A 21,100-nucleotide genomic window follows, 5' to 3' on the forward strand; every position below is an offset into this window, starting at 1 on the left:
GAAGAGGTTATATGTGAGTGAGTTATATGCTTATACATATAAATATATGTATATATTTACACATGGAAGCAGGCAGTGCAAAACAACAGGTATCAACAAATATATGTACATGTATTTAGGAGAGATATTGCACTTATGTAGTTGTGGGTTCACTGGGAGCAGAGCTGGTTGTAGAGTCTGACAGCAGAGGGAGGAAGGACCTGTGGTACTGCTCCTTAACACAGCGTGGGTGGAGAAGCCTGGAGCTGACGGAGGTTTCCAGGGCCCTGAAGGTCTCATGCAGGGGGTGGGGGGCCTCCACAGGCTCCAGACTGCAGCCCGGGACCGAGACTCCAGCAGGCCTCCCCACAAAAGATGGCCGACGCAGCCACCGAGTCATAGAAGGTCCTCAGGACGGCGCCCTGCGCTCTGAAGAGTCTGCTCTGGCCCTTCCTGTATAATACCAGTCCAGCATGTGTGTTGCAGTCAGTTGAATTGTCATACATAGGTGTGTTAGGTTCACACTACTGCACAGAATTACCTATGATCTAACTACATCGACCTGTGCTTGGCAAGTTGGCTGTCCGGACGACATACATCGATCTAATATCGATTTAAAAGATAATCAATCGATTGTATTGAGACTTAGAAATAACGCATTGGATTAAACAGTCAGAGGAAGGAAGGACTTTACAAAGAGACTGTAACTGGTAGATTAAGAACCTCAAAGAGTAGATACTGAGCAAGATAGTTATCTGTTGGTGGCCGCCACTTCTAAATGAATGTAGAGGAAACACTGAGTAGGTATTTATTTCAGTCACACTGGTTTCATTTTTGGCTAAAAAGTTACTGAATCAATTTCAAGTCACTGAATCGATTCGGATCGGATCGTTCTAAATGAACCAAAATCGTCCTTGAATCGTATCGGTAACCACGAATTGTGAATCGAATCATTACATCCCTACCGCTGATATATCTGCATGTCACATTCTGACTCGACGACCTGACAGACTGTATCATTGTAGAAGCTTCAGCTCAAACTAGTTTCGATCTCTGAAGGCCAGAGTTTTTTTTTTTTTTTTTTCCAATCAAACAAATCAAATGTATTGTTACACGATCGTTCATGGAAGCTCATAGGTGGATTAGCCCTACGTCATGTTTGGGTAACAGCACCAATCAGGGAATGCATGTGACTGTGTTTATATATGGCTTGTACAGCGATCGCCAGCGATTTAACAATTTAGAGTCACCAATCGACGAGCATGTCTTTGGGAGGAAGCCCACGCAGCCACAGGAAGAACATGCAAACTCCACCCAGAAAGGCCTGAGCTGGACCCAACCCAGACCTTCTCACTGGGAGGCATCAGCGCTAACCACTGAGCCACTGGGCTGCCACTCCATAGACTGAATATAGCCTCACTGTTGCTTAGCAACCACTGACACATCATGTCCTGATTGGTTGATAGATGCATGTTTCCACCAATAGGAAAGAGGCTGTCATGTTGTTTCTTTCTATCATGTGTAGCTGGCTACCTCTCTCCTCCTGCTAGCTCTCTCCTCTTGCTAGCTCTCTCCTCTTGCTAGCTCTCTCCTCCTGCTAGCTCTCTCCTCCTGCTACCTCTCTCCTCCTGCTAGCTCTCTCCTCCTGCTAGCTCTCTCCTCTTGCTAGCTCTCTCCTCCTGCTAGCTCTCTCCTCCTGCTAGCTCTCTGCTCCTGCTAGCTCTCTCCTCCTGCTAGCTCTCTCCTCTGGTTAGCTCTCTCCTCCTGCTAGCTCTCTCCTCCTGCTAGCTCTCTCCTCTTGCTAGCTCTCTCCTCCTGCTAGCTCTCTCCTCCTGCTAGCTCTCTCCTCTTGCTAGCTCTCTCCTCCTGCTAGCTCTCTCCTCCTGCTAGCTCTCTCCTCTTGCTAGCTCTCCTCTTGCTAGCTCTCTCCTCCTGCTAGCTCTCTCCTCCTGCTAGCTCTCTCCTCCTGCTAGCTCTCTCCTCTTGCTAGCTCTCTCCTCTTGCTAGCGTTTTCCTCCATGAACCAAACATGATGACAACATTCAGGAAAAAGACTCAGTTCTTTAGAACCAGTCTAGTTTTACTTGGTGTAGAAACACAAGTTAGAAACTGATCTATAGGCTGAAGTTTAGAAACAGAGACTCAGTGAGAAGCGTCTTGATGCTACGTTGTCTTAAACTGGTCATATGACTCCAGAGGGTCAACCAACACAGGTTCAAAGAGCCGGGTGTGATTGGTTGGTTGGTTGGTTGGTTGGTTCAATCCGTGTTTTGGCTCAAATGGTGCTAAAAGCCAAAGGAACTGATGAAGTTCCTGGTTCTGGTTAAAAGTTTACCAACTCGTCTTCAGGACGTCTCTTCCCTTTCATCTTCCTCCTGCTCAACAGATGGTGATTTCATAGAACCTCAGTTACATCAGTGACTACTACCGGATTTAATTAGAACTGAAGGTTTCTACTTAGTGTTTATGACGTCCTTCATTAGACAGAAAAAGATCATCAGTTCCAGGCATGTTTCCCCAGATGTTAAAAAGAAGAGGAGGATCTCCCTGGCCATGAATAGATTCCTCTTCACAGATGGAAACCTGAAAACCTTTCAGGCCACTTTGCTGACTCTGTCCTATAAACATTGTGATCCAAAAAAACAAAAACCTTGTTTCTACTTCAGTTCAAAAACAGCACTCACACACCAGCTGGATTTTCTCACCACCTTTTATTAAAGAAAACTTATTTACAGAACAAGGGACAAAAACCTGAATCAGCCATTTAATGATAAGCCGGAACCAGAAGAACAATGAGTTCATCACGAATAAAACGTCCATGAACACAGATCTGCCTCCTCCTCATCGTCACCCTTAAATAAAATCTCTTTCCTATCTTCAGTTTTCTTTATTTATTGTCCACGTTTGAACCGTTCTCTTCTGACATGATCTTACAACCCAGACCTGTTCCCCTTCACTCCAGGAACTTCCCCTAAAGACCAGGAACCTCCCGAGGAACCGGGCCTGGAGTCCCAGGGGAAACAGGCTGGATTCAAATCTTAATGTTTTTCCAGCTACAAACACATTTATTTGGTTTCTGGTAAATGAGCTCAAACTTCATTCAGGTTTTATACCGAGACGTGTCCAGCAGGAACCTGTGGAGGTCTGTAGGAACACAGAGAATTCAGTTCCTGGGAAAGTTCCCAACTATAACAACAATAAAAGAAGACGACGACCAGATTGATCAATCACAACAAAGTTACATCCTCTTTTACAGTTTCCACCAAACATCTGCAGAATTTTAAGGTTCTTAAGGAACAATGTCCAGGAACTTTCCCATGAACTAAAAGGTTCCTTCACCCCCGAAAAGATCCGATCATTGTGATTTTATTTGACATGTTCCAGACGAGAGGACGATGTGGTGAGGCTGAGGGTTTTCTAGGCAGATCTAAAACCAACAGAAACTAATGAGAACTAAAGGATTAATCTAAACGTTATCAAACAGCTGAAGGTCAGCGTGTCTCAAGTCCACTGAAGACTCGATGGTCTCGGTCCAGTCAGCTGCTACTCGAAGCTGAAGTCGTATTCAAAGTCCAGGGACGTCATGTCCGAGGGCAGGCCCAGGGTTTCCGGGGTGATCTCCATGGGATCCTCCTCACTGGTTGCTCCAGCCTCCAGCAGCGATCCAGAGTCTGCATCCAACGTGTCCAACCCCTGTGGCTCTGAATCCCCTGAAGCCGACTGAGGTTCTGATTCAGACTGGGTTTGCTGCTGCTGCTGCCGCCGGGTCTGGTACCGGGTTTGGGATCGGGTTTGTCTGGCAAGACGGGGAGCAGGGGGGCTCTTCTTTGACTGTGTTGTCTTGCCTCTAGCTTTGGGGCTTGGTTTGGTTTCAGGTTCCGCAGCCGTATCGGGATGGGTCTCTGGTTGGACCTGGGTGTTGTTCTCCAGTTGGGATTCAGGTTGTGGCTCAGACTGGATTTGAGGAACCAGTTCGGACTGAGACTTTATTTGAGATGGTGGTTCAGCAGACTTGGATTGTGGGGCAGCTTGGGATCCAAATTCAGTGGTAAACTGGTTTAGGGGCACACTCTGAGACTCAGACAGGACTGGCAGGATCATGTTTGGTGGGGTAATTGTTTTGGGTGGTGCCACCTCAGACCCTGGGGCTGCTGAAGGCTGCAGGGACCACACCGACGCTATCTGGATGTCGGAATCTGTCTGTAGACTCGGAGGGGAATCGTTGGAGGCTGGTGGTGGAGATGAATGGGCCTCAGCCGGAGGGTGTGTCTGGGTTCTAAGAGGCTCAGGTTCTGGTGCTTGTGGGACAGGAAGTGGACTTTTCCTAGTGCTACTCTTGTCAGTTTTGGGGTCTGTTGCCAGTTTGGTGAAGGATGATGGGCCTGAGTGGCCGGTGCTGCTGTAGAAGATGCCAAACAAGTCCTGGGCTTTGGCTGCAGCCAGGCTGCTCTTAAGTTTTTCAGACTTCTGGGCTCCGTCACCCTTGTTCATGAAAGGTGGAGGTTTGACGAACACTGTTTGAGTCTGCTCGCTCTCTGGGACCCCAGGAGCCGCCACGTCAGACACAATCTTTACCACCGTGGACTGGACCAGCAGAGCCTTGGGTGAAGCAGGAGGTTCCGTCTGAGATGGCAAAGGTTTGAGGTCTGCTGGGGTAGGTGGTCTGGACCCGACTGGGGGAGGAGGCATAGACATGATTGGGGGAGGAGGTACAGACATGACTGGGGGAGGAGGCATAGACATGACTGGGAGAGGAGGCATAGACATAACTGGGGGAGGAGGTACAGAAACAACTGGGGGAGGAGGTACAGAAACAACTGGGGGAGGTTTAAAAACTGGAGGGGCAGGGTTGACTCCTGACAGTGCAGGTTTTGTCTCAACTGGTTCTGGTTGTCCAGGGGGTGGTAAGAGCGTCGTTTCTAGCTGTGGATTCTGAGGATTTAGATTCTTAGTGGGGCGGTCGGGCACTGGTGGACCTACTCTGGGAGGGGGTCCTTGTAAATGAGAGTTTTGGGGTCTCATAGAGAGAAAAGTATTTAAAGGTGTAGGTTTAGCCACGACCGGTGTCGACCTGAGAACTGCAGCAGGAGCCGGGAGGTTGGGCCGGATGCGTCCCCGGTTGGCGCCGTTGGACGTCCAGTGGGGAGGCGTGGCCTTCTGTCCCGACAGTTTCTGGGCGATCTCTTTGGCAACAGCCATGGACTTGGCAAACGAATCCTCCACCGAGACGCCCTGATCTTTCACCGCTTCTTCGTCCTCCTTGATGAACTGGGCAGCGACTTTCTGCGCCTCCTTTGCCAGGACGTTCTCCTTCTTCTTCCACGTGAACTTTCCGAAGGAGGGGGTTGTGGTGACAGTTGTTGGCTTGGAGGCTTCCTGGCTCTGCTTGCGAAGCTTGGCCCTCATGGCTGGACTGGGACCACAGAGGACCTTGGGCGGGTCGTAGGGCTTTGGTGGCGGTTCCAGTTTGACTTCCTCCAATTTCCCAGCTGGTTTTTCAGACGTTTTCAGAGCCGCCTTATTGTCAGCTTTCGGTTTCCCTTCTTCCCGGTCCCGTTCATATTTGGCTCTGGCGTCGGAGTATTTAGATCTGGGCCGGTCAACGTACCGGGAGTCTTCGTCCCTGCGGTAACGGTACCGGTGTTCGTCGTCTCTGCTGTACCGGTACCGGTCATCCTCATCTCTGCTGCTGTGTTTGCCCCGGTCCTCGTCCTCTTTGCTGTTATGGTATTTGTCCTCCTTCTTGCTCATCTTCATCTTATCTTCCTCTTCTTCGTTTTTAATTTTAGGCTTCTCCTGGGGCTGAACAGAGTCGTCCTCCCTCTTCTTCTCTTTGTCCTTTTTCTCCTTTTTGTGTTTGAACTTTTCCTCCTTGTCAGCGACGTCTTTCTCCTCGTCATCATGTTTGCGTTTCTTTCCACTCGTCTCCGAGGCCAGACCAGCCTGACGGTCCAGGTTCCTCCTCTGTTCATACAGCGGATTCTCGTACATTTGTTTCTGGAAAGAGAAAGAGTGAAGCAACACATGAACGCCAATATTCAAACACTTCCAGAGTTCAGCAACACATTACTGGAAACCAAGAAAAGCACCTTCTTTAGGTGGAAAGTCTTTTCTACATTTTGTCATAAAAATTACAGATTTTAACACACATGAAACAGAAATATCAGAGACTAAAAGTAGCCAATGTTCAGATGAGAGAGGAGCTCCTCTAGGATTAAACCAGAGTCCATGAGTCCAGAAGTGTTTCCATGAATGTGATGAGTCTCAATTCCTGGTTAAGTTTCTATAAATTAGGGATTTGTCTCATGTTTGTGTTGAAGTGTGTGATGACAACAGATCAAAGGAGCTTTGTGAGGAGCTCAGAAAAGAGTTGTTGTTGCTCATCAGGCTGGAAAAGGTTCCACAACCATCTGTAAAGAGTCTGGAAGCCACAAATAATCCACAGAGAGTCAGACAGATTGAAGACGACTGTTCCCCTCCACAGGAGTGGTCCACCAACAAACATCACTCCATCATAGTGGGAGAGGAACCAGAGGAACCCAGGGGAACTTCTAAGCAGCTAAAGGCCTCTCTCACATTGGCTGATGTTCATGTTGATGAATCCACTCAACAACCAAAGACACTGCTCTCTGTCCACAAAGGACATGTGGGACAATGTTTAGTGGACAGATGAGACCAGAGTAGAATAGTTTGGTTTAAATGTTTGGAGATGAACCAACACTGCATTCCAGCATCAGAACCTCATCCCTCCATGAAACATGGGGGCGCTAATGTCCTGGTTTGGGCCTGTTCTGCTGCATCTGCTCATCATTGATGGACCAATGAACTGTGAATTCTACCAGTGAACTCTGAAAGAAAATGTCAGGACATGAGTCCATGAGCTGAATGTGAAGAGAAACTGGGTCATGGAGGAAGACAAGGAGCCCAAGAACACCAGTGGTTCTCCAGAATGAATGGGATCAGATTCCTCCAAGTGATCAGCTGTTACCACAAACATTCTCTACAAGGAGCTCACAGACTCACACACTGGACACAAGGACTCAACAAGATGGTCAACACCAGTTTAACATCAGAGTTCTGATTCTTTGTCGACGATCAGGATGTTTTTAGTCATTTTTATGTAGAAATGTATTTTTATGCAGCTCTGCATCTTTCAGGATGTTTTTATGAAGAAATGTGGAAACGTTAAAACCACTGAGCTACTGTCTGTGTTAGTGGCCTCGTTCTTTAAAGCGTCCGATCCTGTTGGTTTGAAGATGGAGCACCTTCCTGGAGGTTGGACTGTGGAGGTGCTGCAGTTTCCCATGATGGAAACCCAGCTATGTGTTAAGATGTGCCGCAGCATTTAATACCTTGTACTTCTCATTGTGAGAGTGTGTGGTGACATGTTCTTCTGCACAAATGGCGTCTCCATAAAACTCTCTACACAGCAGACAGAAGAACCCTCTGACCGGAAGCAGAAACTCTGAACCTGTAGCAAAACACAAACAGCAGCTTTTCAACCGTCAGGAGCAGATTAAATCAAGTGTCAATCATGTTTACCTGGTGGACGTCTCCATCTCCAGAACCTGTCAGGACATTAGAGGAGGTTATTTCAGAGCGAGCCGAGGCAGAGCTCAGCAGAAACAGGGTCACTACAGGACATGAGGTAAAACTGGGTCTTCTCAGCCTTCAGCGGAGGACCACTGACCATGAACAAGAAATGAACTGACATCAGAAGTGTGGACAGGAGTCTCCTCTGTGGCTTCGTTAGCTTTCATTTAGAGACAGATCCACCTGGAAAGGAAGGCGGCTCAGAGAGCACATCATTGGAGCAAAGGCAGCGTTAAGACGGCAGAAGGAAGTCAGGAAGACGAAGATACCTTTAGCGGGTTTTGTCAGTTTCTCCTCTGACGTCAGGTTTTTGGAGATTTTGGTCGGTGTGGATGCCCAGGGCCGGTTATACGGGTCCAGAGTCTGTGCAAAGAAAAGACATGATATAGGAGGCAACGCTAAAGACCTGCAGGAGGTGAATGTGGCGTCTGATGAACAAACCTTTCGATGCGTTTTGCTGTGCAAGTGTGTGAAAAAATCAAACATGGAACCACTGGTGACGTTGCAGTTCTTACACCAGTGGTTTCCAGCATCATAGTATTCAAACGGCTCTGGGGGTGGAGCCAGAGCTGGGCCAGGGGCGGGCCTTTTGTCTGGGGACGCCCTCGACAGCGGCGCTAAGGTCGGCTGAAAAGAAAGATGGAGGCAGGTCAGCCTGGTGAAGATCAAAGGTCAGAACTCAGGAGACACAAGTTGGTTTTCAAACTACATTCAGCAGAAAATGAGGAAGGTAAAAGTCTCTTACCTTCAATGAGCTCCAGGAACCGAAGAGTTATCGTCCTGTGGCCGTTTAAACCGAGCAAATTCAGACCAACTCTAAATCGGATTCGTTTCTAACCGTTCACACTGAAACCCGCTCAGAGCAGCAGCGCCCCCTGCTGCCTCGACAAGTCTTTACACAAATCCAAATATGAGGAAACGCGCAGATGAGTGCATCATTAACGCTGTGTCTCTTTCACTTTAATAATCTATCAGCTTCAAACTAAATGAACGACGACGACATTTAAAGAAACTTACTCTTAAAAGTCATTTTTTGTCCAATTCTTTAGGACCATGTCCAAAACTATCAGATGTCCTAATCAGTAATAACGTCTAAATGTCTAAATCTGTCAAATCTCTAAACTCTCTCAAAGGGGCTGTCATGTTGTGTTTCTTTCTGGCTAGTGTGTAGCTGGCTAGCTCTCTCCTCCTGCTAGCTCTCTCCTCCTGCTAGCTCTCTCCTCCTGCTAGCTCTCTCCTCTGGCTAGCTCTCTCCTCCTGCTAGCTCTCTCCTCCTGCTAGCTCTCTCCTCCTGCTAGCTCTCTCCTCCGGCTAGCTCTCTCCTCTGGCTAGCTCTCTCCTCCTGCTAGCTCTCTCCTCCTGCTAGCTCTCTCCTCCGGCTAGCTCTCTCCTCCTGCTAGCTCTCTCCTCTTGCTAGCTCTCTCCTCCTGCTAGCTCTCTCCTCCTGCTAGCTCTCTCCTCTTGCTAGCTCTCTCCTCCTGCTAGCTCTCTCCTCCTGCTAGCTCTCTCCTCCTGCTAGGCTAGCTCTCTCCTCCTGCTAGGCTAGCTCTCTCCTCTGGCTAGCTCTCTCCTCCGGCTAGCTCTCTCCTCCTGCTAGCTCTCTCCTCCTGCTAGCTCTTTCCTCCTGCTAGCTCTTTCCTCCTGCTAGCTCTCTCCTCCTGCTAGCTCTCTCCTCCTGCTAGCTCTCTCCTCTGGCTAGTTCTCTCCTCCTGCTAGCTCTCTCCTCTTGCTAGCTCTCTCCTCCTGCTAGCTCTCTCCTCCTGCTAGGCTAGCTCTCTCCTCCTGCTAGGCTAGCTCTCTCCTCCGGCTAGCTCTCTCCTCCGGCTAGCTCTCTCCTCCTGCTAGCTCTCTCCTCCTGCTAGCTCTTTCCTCCTGCTAGCTCTCTCCTCCTGCTAGCTCTCTCCTCCTGCTAGCTCTCTCCTCTTGCTAGCTCTCTCCTCCTGCTAGCTCTCTCCTCCTGCTAGGCTAGCTCTCTCCTCCTGCTAGGCTAGCTCTCTCCTCTGGCTAGCTCTCTCCTCCGGCTAGCTCTCTCCTCCTGCTAGCTCTTTCCTCCTGCTAGCTCTTTCCTCCTGCTAGCTCTCTCCTCCTGCTAGCTCTCTCCTCCTGCTAGCTCTCTCCTCTGGCTAGTTCTCTCCTCCTGCTAGCTCTCTCCTCCTGCTAGCTCTCTCCTCCGGCTAGCTCTCTCCTCCTGCTAGCTCTCTCCTCCTGCTAGCTCTCTCCTCCGGCTAGCTCTCTCCTCCTGCTAGCTCTCTCCTCTTGCTAGCTCTCTCCTCCTGCTAGCTCTCTCCTCCTGCTAGCTCTCTCCTCTTGCTAGCTCTCTCCTCCTGCTAGCTCTCTCCTCCTGCTAGGCTAGCTCTCTCCTCCTGCTAGGCTAGCTCTCTCCTCCGGCTAGCTCTCTCCTCCGGCTAGCTCTCTCCTCCTGCTAGCTCTCTCCTCCTGCTAGCTCTTTCCTCCTGCTAGCTCTCTCCTCCTGCTAGCTCTCTCCTCCTGCTAGCTCTCTCCTCTGGCTAGTTCTCTCCTCCTGCTAGCTCTCTCCTCCTGCTAGCTCTCTCCTCCTGCTAGGCTAGCTCTCTCCTCCTGCTAGGCTAGCTCTCTCCTCTGGCTAGCTCTCTCCTCCTGCTAGCTCTCTCCTCTTGCTAGCTCTCTCCTCCTGCTAGCTCTCTCCTCCTGCTAGCTCTCTCCTCTTGCTAGCTCTCTCCTCTTGCTAGCTCTCTCCTCCTGCTAGCTCTCTCCTCCTGCTAGCTCTCTCCTCTTGCTAGCTCTCTCCTCCTGCTAGCTCTCTCCTCCTGCTAGGCTAGCTCTCTCCTCTGGCTAGCTCTCTCCTCCTGCTAGCTCTCTCCTCCTGCTAGCTCTCTCCTCCTGCTAGGCTAGCTCTCTCCTCTGGCTAGCTCTCTCCTCCGGCTAGCTCTCTGCTCCTGCTAGCTCTCTCCTCTGGCTAGCTCTCTCCTCTGGCTAGCTCTCTCCTCCTGCTAGCTCTCTGCTCCTGCTAGCTCTCTCCTCTTGCTAGCTCTCTCCTCTTGCTAGTTCTCTCCTCCTGCTAGCTCTCTCCTCCTGCTAGCTCTCTCCTCCTGCTAGCTCTCTCCTCTGGCTAGCTCTCTCCTCTGGCTAGCTCTCTCCTCCTGCTAGCTCTCTCCTCCTGCTAGCTCTCTCCTCTTGCTAGCGTTTTCCTCCGTGAACCAAACATGACGACAACATTCAGGAAAAAGACTCAGTTATTTAGAACCAGTCTAGTTTTACTTGGTCTAGAAACACGAGTTAGAAACTGATCTATAGGCTGAAGTTTAGAAACAGAGACTCAGTGAGAAGCGTCTTGATGCTACGTTGTCTTAAACTGGTCATGTGACTCCAGAGAGTTGATATAATGATGATGTACACTACCGGTCAAAAGTTTTAGAACACCACCCTTTTTCCATTTTCTTTTACTGAAAATTATTTAGTTTGTGTCATTGGACTCTGAAATAAAAGCATAGAACAAATAAGCACTTTCAGTTGAAAAAGAAATCATGGAATCAATTTATAGACAAAATATTTTCTAAACCTTTGGCAGATATAACAGCTCGTTTCCGTTTTTTCTACAATAGAAATCAAATGTTCTTCAGAAAGTTCTTCCTGAGTCTGTGTGAGAAGTTCCTATAAATGTGAGGTTCTGGGCGGCTGCATGTTCTCACTCTTCTGTCCAGTTCATCATAAACCAGCTGGAGACTGTCGCTCCATGTTCTCCAGCTTTGTTCCTGAGGTAGCGTTAGCATTAGCGTAGCTTGGACTTGTGTTCTGGGTCATTATCTTGCTGTAGGAGGAACCTCTGACCATCCAGGCGTAGACCAGAGGGTTCTGCACGGCTGCAGATGCTGTGGTTCTGTTCTGGTTCTGGTTCAGGGTCACTCTGTACAAGTCACCGACCCTGGATCCAGACCATCACACGTCCTCCTCCATGTTTGACAGTGATGTTACACACTGTGGAACCGTCCTCTCGTCTACTCGACGCCGTACAAACATCCTGAGTGATGAACCAAAGACTTGAAATCTTGGTGCATCAGCCCATAAAACCTCTTCCAGTCTTCAGGAGTCCAGTGTTTCATGGCCCAGGAGAGTCTCTGTGTCTTACTCTGACGTCTTAGCAGTGGCTTTCTGCTGCAACTCGTCCTGTCAGACCTGCAGCTCCAAGTCTTCTTGTTTATTACGACTGCTAAGCTGAGCTTGAAGCTGTTGTCCTGTGAGCCGCCATCATTCAAGCTGTTAACTCTCAGAAACTCTGTCTTTGGGTCTGTCAGACGCTTCCTGGAGTTTCCTCCAGTTTCTGAAGAAACCTGTTCTCACTGACACTTGACTTTCTTTGCAGTTTCCCTGTAGGAAAGACCTACATGTTTAAGTCTTATGATGCTCTGTCCTGTTCCCCTGATGCTCATGGAGTCTGGTACCACAGTGTTTTCCATCACGGCCTTTATGCAGACAGAGCGGGTTGGAACATCTGTAGATCTTTTTGTATAATTCTGAAATGTACATTATTTTTCTTTCTTTTTTTTAACCTCTGGCTGTTCAGTACTTACCTCATTGGGTTAACATGACTTTAATTGCAATAAATAACTGGAAAAATAAGGGTGTTGTAAAACTTTTGACCAGTGTTGTGTGTTCGAGTTATTGGACGCTACAGAACAGGAAGTGACGTCACGATTGACAGTTGCTGTTACAATGTGTTACTAAGCTACTAAATGAGCTGTTGTCAATAGCTAGCTAGCTACTTTAGCTCCCTGTGGAGTTAGCATCTGGATCTAGAGTTAACTGGATTATCCAAAACCTGGATCCAGTTCTAGACCAACGAGAGGAGGAGGAGACACGGCAGCCGTCTGGGCACAACAGTTCTGAGATGCTTTTATTGTGAAATACGTGAAGAGGAAGTGACGTGCGGCGAGGACCGGACCCGTTGAGACGACACAAAGAGAAATCGACAAACACGCTCCAGCTAAAATAAGCTGTTCCTAATAAAGTGGCCCTAGCTGCTCTGCGACCGAAGCCGACGGTCGTACCTTGGTCGTGTTCGGCGCCGGCCTCCCCGGGCTCCGCTCCGCCTCCCGTTTCTTCTTGTGGTCGTCGTGGGGCTGTGGCGGTTTGCAGGGCCTCGCTGGCCGGTCGGCCGGGCTCAGGCCCAGGATCAGCGCCACCTTGTCGATCTCGTTGCGTTTCTTCTCGGCCGCCTCGTGCTCCTTGCGGAGGGAGGAGATCTGGGTCATGACCTCCTCCTGCAGCCGGCTGATCTCCTGCAGCAGAGGGTCTTTGTGTCCGTCCTTCTCGCGCCGCTTCTTCCTCAGGAGTTCACCTGGAAATCAAACGCGTGGACATCACGACAGCGCCCCACTGAGGCCGCCGCTGCACGGGGCACATGGGGCAGTGTTTCCCAACCTTTCTGGAGCCACGGCTCCGATTTAACTCCAGAAAAATAACCAATGTCCCAAAGAGTCTAAATAATGAAATCACCTCCTCACCATCTACGCTGTGGTTTGGAGGTTAAGTGGCTCTGGGACACAGATTTATCCTCACACCAGGACGTCCAGAAGAATCAGAATCTCAGCTTCTGAACTTACTTCTGACCTCTACTCAGACTAGAACCTCCATCTGGGTCACAACCTCCTCCAGGACCCAGCTCATATCGAGTCCTTGTTCCTTTCCAGAATTTATCCATCATCTCTATCACCAGGCATCAGGACTTATTCTGTTGAATGGTTGCTGCCCTCTAGTGGAAGAGGATTTAACTGTTTAGTAGCACAGACGGACCAGGACTAATTATAATATTATAATAATGTTAGTAAATATATGAACTGGGACTAATTATAATATTATAATGATGTTAGTAAATATATGAACCGGGACTATTTATAATATTATAATGATGTTAGTAATATATGAACCGGACTAATTTAATATTATAATGATGTTAGTAAATATATGAACCAGGGACTAATTATAATATTATAATGATGTTAGTAATATATGAACCGGACTAATTATAATATTTATGATGTTAGTAAATATATGAACCGGGACTAATTATAATATTATAATGATGTTAGTAAATATATGAACCGGGACAATTATAATATATAATGATGTTAGTAAATAATGACGGACTAATTAAATATTATAATGATGTTAGTAAATATATGAACCGGACTAATTATAATATTATAATGATGTTAGTAAATATATGAACTGGGACTAATTATAATATTATAATAATGTTAGTAAATATATGAACCGGGACTAATTATAATATTATAATGATGTTAGTAAATATATGAACCGGGACTAATTATAATATTATAATGATGTTAGTAAATATATGAACCGGGACTAATTATAATATTATAATGATGTTAGTAAATATATGAACCGGGACTAATTATAATATTATAATGATGTTAGTAAATATATGAACCGGGACTAATTATTTACAGTAAATAAAGAATCATTTCTGACCCATTTAGTGAAAGTGGATCATTGTGGGTGGGTCCCTGGTGCAGTGAATAAAGCTGGAAACATCACCCCCGGTGGGTGGGGGGGGGGGGGGGTCGGCCTGAACTCACCCTGCTGCTTCCTGAGTCTCTCCAGCTCCTTCATCAGATATTCTTTCTTCTTCATCCTCATCTCTCGCTCCTCCTTCAGCTTCTCTCTCTCCTCCAGAACCTGAAACCAGAACCACCTTCATCATCCTCATCCTGTAAGAACCGTCTCAACCTGGACCAGGGACTCAGAGACGGACCTTTTGTTTCTGACTCTCGTTGTTCAGCTCCTCTGAGACTTTCCTGTCATGGCCGCTGGCTTTAGAGGCTCCTGTGTCTCCATCAGGACCAGAACTCCTGACGCCCCCTGAGGACAATATCACCATCATAATCATCATAATAATGATGAAAATAATATTAATACACGATCAATACTTGTTATCAGTGGTTATGAAAACGATCTGACCTGTGGCCGCTGGCTCGGCTGCTGCCTTGCTGTAGGGGGGGGGTTTGTAGGGCAGAGTCGTGGGGAAGTCGCTGGCTCCAGCCTGGGGGGGCAGACTCATGCTGGGGGGCGGGTACATGGGGGGCCACTGCTGGGGCATGTAGGGCATGTAGTTCCCATACTGGTTGTACCCCGGTGGGGGGTAGTTGGGGGTCATGATCCCGTGGACCTGCGGGGGGGGGTAGGTGGGTATGGGCACCCCTGGAGGGGGGAGAACCAGGGGGTCAGCGGTTGGAGGCGTAGGCGGCTCCACCTTGGCCTCCTTCACATCTCGAGCGGGCGGCGGCCTGGGGGGCGCCGAGGTCCTGTGGCGGTCCTCGTCCTCCTCGCTGTCCCAGGCGCCCCCCCCTCGCCCTGGGCCTCTACGCCCCCGCCCGTCACTGCTGCTGCTACTGGAGCTGTGGCTCCGCCTCCTGGGACCTGGACTTGGCCGACTGGCGTCTGAGCTGCCGGACGAGAACCGGCGGCGGCGCGTGGGCGTCTTTGGCGGGGGCTTGTTACCATGGAGACGCTCTTTGGTCCTGGCGGCCATCTTGCTGATCTCGGCCACGCCCAGGTCCAGCCCGATGGTCTTCAGCAGGTCCTGGATCTTCTCGTACTCCTCCAGAGCCTGGCGCTCGCCGTCCTCCAGCGGCCCCGTCCCGGGGGGGTAGGACGGGTGCGATGCCTGGACCACCATGGTCTGGCTGGGGGGGCCCAGAGGGTGGGCCGAGGCCCCCGGCGGGTGGCTGTAGGCCAGGGTGGCGGGGGCGGCGGGGGCCTTTTGAGGCGGGTAGTCTCCGTACAGAGCCTCCTCCGTCAGGTCTGAGTACAGGTCCAGGTCCTGGTGCCGGAGCGGCTCCGGGGCCGGAGGAGGTTTGGGTTCCTCCGAGTCTCCGTACAGGAACTTCTCCTCATCGTCGATGTCGTCCACGACCTTGGGGGCCGCGGACCCCCCCGCCCCCCCCAGCAGCTGCAGGATCTCCCTGATCTCAGCGTCGAGGCCGGCGCGCTGAGCCATCTGGGGGTTGGACTGCAGCTCTGCCAAGATGGACGCCACCTCGCCAGAGTCCATGGACTTGACGGCCTGAAGGAGCTGCTCCGTGACCCGGGACATGGTGGAGGCCTCGGGCCCCCGGGGGGAGTCCAGACTCTGAAACACACAAACAGTTCCTCCGTCAGACGCCAGGCTCCCCACGGACCCCCCACCCACTTCCTGGGCTGCTCTCTGGACGCAGTGAGGGGGTGACTCTAGACCTCCAGGGTAAAAACAGATCAGACCTCAGGGTTCAGGTCTCTCACTCTGAATGAATAACTTCAGAACTGGCTCCATCTGTGCTGTTCAATATGTTGTGTTTATTTCTGTGTATATGCCACAACTATCATTATTATTATTATCATTATTATTATTGTTACTATTATTATTATTATTACTATTATTATTATTACTATCATTATTATCATTATTATTATTATTACTATTATTATTATTATCATTATTATCATTATTTATTTTTTATCATTATTATTATATTATTATTATCTATTATTATTATTACTTTATTATATTATTATTATTAATTATATTACTTATTATTATTATCTATTATGTTACTATCAATTAATTACTATCCCTTATTTTCATTAATTTCTAATTATTATTATATTTATTATTATCATTATTATTATTACTATCATTATTATTATTATCATTATTATTACTATTATTATTATTACTATTATTATTATTATTATTACTATCATTATTATTATTATCATTATTATTATTATTATTATTACTATTATTATTATCATTATTATTATTATCATCATCATTTATGTTTTATACTGACTCACTCTGTGTTTTCTAGTCCTAGTTTCTGATTCGTACCCGGACGGAGGGCGAGTCCTCGGAGTTGTTGCGTTTCTTGAGGATGGACTTGGTCGGCTGCCTCAGCATCTCCTCCAGCTCCTTCCTGCGTCGCGCCTTCTCCAGCTCCTGGAACGGTTTAGTGCGATGGTCGGCGCTGGCGCCGCTTCGGCTGCTGGAGCTGGAGCTGCTGGAGCTCCGGCTCCTCCCACGGCTCCTCCCACGGCTCCTCCCACGACTCCTCCCCCTGGACCGGGACCTGGACCGGCTGCGGGGGCGGCTCTTGCTCCGCCCCCGGCTTTTGCTCCGCCCCCGGCTCTTGCTCCGCCCGTGACTCTTGCTCCGCCCACGGCTCTTGCTCCGCCCCCGGCTCCGGTCTGGACTCCGCCCCCGGCTCCGGCTGCGAGGTCGACTCCGACCGCGGCTCCGGCTCCGGTCGTACTCAGGCCGAGGCGGGTAGTCTCTGTGGAAACCAGGGGTTGAATCTGAGCGCGCTCAGTAGGACTGGAAGAGGACACGCCCCCTCAGGACACGAGGGTCAACACAAATAATAAAGCTACATAACCATGAGACAACGTAAAGACTGGAACCTGTCATGGTGGCGTGGGGGGGCCGAGCCCGGGGGGCCCGTCAGCTCGTTGCCAACGGTGATGACCAGGTTGTGGTTGAGGGGAACTGGTCCTCGAGGAGACGGAGACCTCTGGAACAGAAGAGGACACACCCACTGAGTTTACCAGGCAGAGACCAGGACTAGGCAGACCAGGACTAGGCAGACCAGGACTAAACAGACCAGGACTAGGCAGACCAGGACTCAGGACTACACAGACCAGGACTACACAGACCAGGACCCAGGACTAGACAGACCAGGACTACACAGACCAGGACCCAGGACTACACAGACCCAGGACTACACAGGCCAGGACCCAGGACTAGACAGACCAGGACTACACAGACCCAGGACCCAGGACTACACAGACCAGGACTACACAGACCAGGACCCAGGACTACGCAGACCCAGGACTACGCAGACCCAGGACTAGACAGACCAGGACTAGACAGACCAGGTCTACACAGACCAGGACTACACAGACCAGGACTAGACAGACCCAGGACTAGAGAGACCCAGGACCCAGGACTACACAGACCAGGACTACACAGACCAGGACCCAGGACTAGACAGACCAGGACTACACAGACCAGGACTAGACAGACCAGGACTACACAGACCAGGACTACACAGACCAGGACTAGACAGACCAGGACCCAGGACTAGACAGACCAGGACTAGAGAGACCAGGACTAAACAGACCAGGACTAAACAGACCCAGGACTACACAGACCAGGACCCAGGACTAGACAGACCAGGACTACACAGACCAGGACTAGGCAGAGACCAGGACTAGAGAGACCAGGACTAGACAGACCCAGGACTACACAGACCAGGACCCAGGACTACACAGACCAGGACCCAGGACTAGACAGACCAGGACTAGAGAGACCAGGACTAAACAGACCAGGACTACACAGACCAGGACCCAGGACTAGACAGACCCAGGACTACACAGACCAGGACTAGACAGACCAGGACCAGGACTACACAGACCCAGGACCCAGGACTACACAGACCCAGGACTAGACAGACCAGGACCCAGGACTACACAGACCCAGGACTACACAGACCAGGACCCAGGACTAGACAGACCAGGACCCAGGACCAGACAGACCCAGGACCCAGGACTAGACAGACCCAGGACTACACAGACCAGGACTACACAGACCAGGACCCAGGACTATGCAGACCCAGGACTAGACAGACCAGGACTAGACAGACCAGGACCCAGGACTAGACAGACCCAGGACTACACAGACCAGGACCCAGACAGACCAGGACCCAGGACTATGCAGACCCAGGACTAGACAGACCAGGACTAGACAGACCAGGACCCAGGACTAGACAGACCCAGGACTACGCAGACCAGGACCAGGACTACACAGACCAGGACTAGACAGACCAGGACCAGACAGACCCAGGACTAGAGACCAGGACCCAGGACTACACAGACCAGGACTACACAGACCAGGACCCAGGACTAGACAGACCAGGACCAGGACTACACAGACCAGGACCCAGGACTAGACAGACCAGGACCCAGGACTAGACAGACCAGGACTAGACAGAGCCAGGACCAGGACTAGGCAGCACTGAGTCAGATACCGGATTATCACAAAGGATCTTTAGTTATGATTTGTTGGTACTGCCTGAGTGCTCCTGAACGGATCTAAAGACTGAACTTCATTCATAAAAATGCCGCTTTAAAGTAATCAGATTACTGAGCGGAGGGTGTAAACATCTGGTGCTATTCTTTAAATCGGCTCCATGAAGGTGCCAATAAAAGCGTAAAGCAGCTCTTTGGAGATGGGTTCTCGTACCGAGCAGCAGAGACAGGCGCCCAAGAACCAGGCGGTTTCTGAAAGGAGTTCTGCAGGAGGTTCGGAAGGCACCACTCACCTCCCTCTGCGGGGCCTCGGCCCAGTACTCCCCGGGGGACGGGTACCGCCTGCGCGGCGGGGAGCGGCGGTGGGACTCCGGGGGGCCATGGTCGTGGTAGGCGGGGGGGTAGGGTGGTCTGGGCCGGCTCCGGTCGTCCCTGAACCCCGGGGTCTGGTAAGGCCTCGGCGGGTAGCCTCCTCTCGGAGGAGGCCGGCCTCGGTACATCTCCGCGGGTCCCGCCGGGAATCAGCGCAGCTTCGTCGGATCCGAGAGGAGATGAAGCCGCGGGTCAGTCTGAGGTTCAGGCTCCGAAGTCCGGGTTCATCTGGACTCTAAACAAAACCTGGAAACCTGAACTCAAAGGAAACATAGCAACATGGAGACCTGCTTCTTCTTCTTCTTGGTTAATAGCGGTTTCCTTATGAACGGCTCATGGTGCGTTAGCGCCACCTCCCGGCCGAGACCGGGATGTTTTTAAATCCCACCGGAGTCATCTTATAGTTATAATCATTATTATTTCTACAGCCTTGATAGCGACACAAAAAGAGTCTCAAGACTCTTTATAGCATCTGGTCTGAAACCTCCAGAGCAGCATGGGTGAAAAAAACTCCCTGAAACAGGAAGAAACCTGGAGCAGAACCAGAACCAGAACCAGAACCGGCTGGAGGAACTCATCTAAGGCCGGTAGAACTTTTCCATTTGTTTTAGTGCAAAGAAGAACAAATAAATCAGTGTAATCTGGGCTCATGTCCGTCTGTGGGTCGTTGTGTTGACGGGTGAACATGTAACACAGTCCATCCAAAAAATACAAAGAATGGAAAAATGACAATAAATAAATCCAAATCAGAATGAAAATCCTTTATTAATCTCGAGGAAAATGTTTTGAGAGATATGCGAGAGAACACATGAACACACGTTCCTTTAATGTCACTTTAGTGTTAAAAAGTCTCTCCTCTCTTGTGATGACGTCCTCCTCTTTCCTCGCTCAGTGTAGCTGCTAATTGTCTCAAAATAATAAAACAAACAAACCAAAAAAACAAAGTGAGTCCTTCAGGGATTTGACTCACGTGGAGGTTGAGGAGGAAAAGTCCGTTATCCGGACTAAAACCTGGATAAAAAACAAGAACAAAACAGAACTCACCTGTCCATTCATAAACTCACCTGGTGTAACCCAGCTCCCTGATACCTACAAAATAAAAGCACTAACACATCAAAGAAACAGAAAGGCCCATGTATTTATGAACGTACTTTGTTTGAACTTGAACCTAAACAAATGAAAATAAAAAAGGTTTAAACAAGATCACAACAGCTCCAGTAGTAGTAGTAATACTGACCTTTATTTCTCGTCTCATTCCCATTGGCAGTTTTCCTTCAGTTCTGTTTTGGTTTCGCTTCTGATTTCTATTCTCGCGTATTTCTCTTCCATGTTTATTTCCTTGTTGCTTCCAGCTCCGACTCTGGACACGTTTATCCCGTCAGAGCTGAACCAGACTTCAGCCATTTCTGGAATTGTTGTAGCATTTATTTTATTCCCGTTATTTTCTACTCATTCAACTTTAGTTGGCTTTAACCAAACTTTTATAGTAACTAAAGCTTGGGCCTCACATAGATTTACTCCCATCAATAAAACCAGATTTCTTTATTATACGTCTCATTTCTTATTAATGGTCCATTGTTGTAGTTTGTTCATGTGACTCTAAATTCTTCTTAATTGGTCACGTTTATTAACATTAGTTTCCAGAGCTCAGAAGCTCCAAGGCTGTTCAGTCTTTGATGTAGAGGGGACTCAAACCACAGCAGCGCCACCATGTGGTCAGAGAGGGAGAGAATTACTTTATTCATCCTCAAAGGGAAATTAGGTAGTTTGTTGAATGAATGTCTCATATCTGGTTCTGGTCTCATATCTGGTTCCTGGTCCTTAAACTAATGTAAACATGTTTATGTCACATTAGAACATCAGAGCTGATTCAGACACTTGTCAACAACATTAGGACACTTGTTCTTCTTCATGGTTCCTGATAAACCAGTTCAGAGGGGGGACCTTGTAGACCACATTAGACCCTGATTAGACCTGACAGTGTTTCCTGGATCTTCTCTGACCTGACTGCTCTGATTTATATCTGTGTTTCCATAGCAACCTGTTCAGGGTTCACTTCCTGGCTGTAACGGGCATCAGAATTCGTTTGTTT

The 21,100-nt window shown here is 49.2% G+C and overlaps 1 protein-coding gene across 1 annotated transcript; it reads right to left on the minus strand.

Moving 5' to 3' along the window:
* Positions 1 to 2,671: 2,671 nt before the first annotated feature.
* On the minus strand, positions 2,672 to 20,814 carry znf318 (zinc finger protein 318). The gene is made up of 11 exons (XM_047603308.1): positions 18,930 to 20,814; positions 17,011 to 17,120; positions 16,442 to 16,883; positions 14,533 to 15,703; positions 14,327 to 14,433; positions 14,151 to 14,250; positions 12,597 to 12,886; positions 8,014 to 8,199; positions 7,842 to 7,935; positions 7,332 to 7,450; positions 2,672 to 5,976 (listed from the first exon to the last, which is right to left on the minus strand). Exons 1-11 carry the CDS (start codon positions 19,134 to 19,136, stop codon positions 3,523 to 3,525), a joined length of 5,280 nt encoding a protein of 1,759 aa, XP_047459264.1. The 5' UTR covers positions 19,137 to 20,814; the 3' UTR covers positions 2,672 to 3,522.
* Positions 20,815 to 21,100: the final 286 nt, after the last annotated feature.

The sequence above is a fragment of the Mugil cephalus genome, chromosome 13, assembly GCF_022458985.1.
Source record: "Mugil cephalus isolate CIBA_MC_2020 chromosome 13, CIBA_Mcephalus_1.1, whole genome shotgun sequence".
NCBI lineage: Eukaryota > Metazoa > Chordata > Actinopteri > Mugiliformes > Mugilidae > Mugil > Mugil cephalus.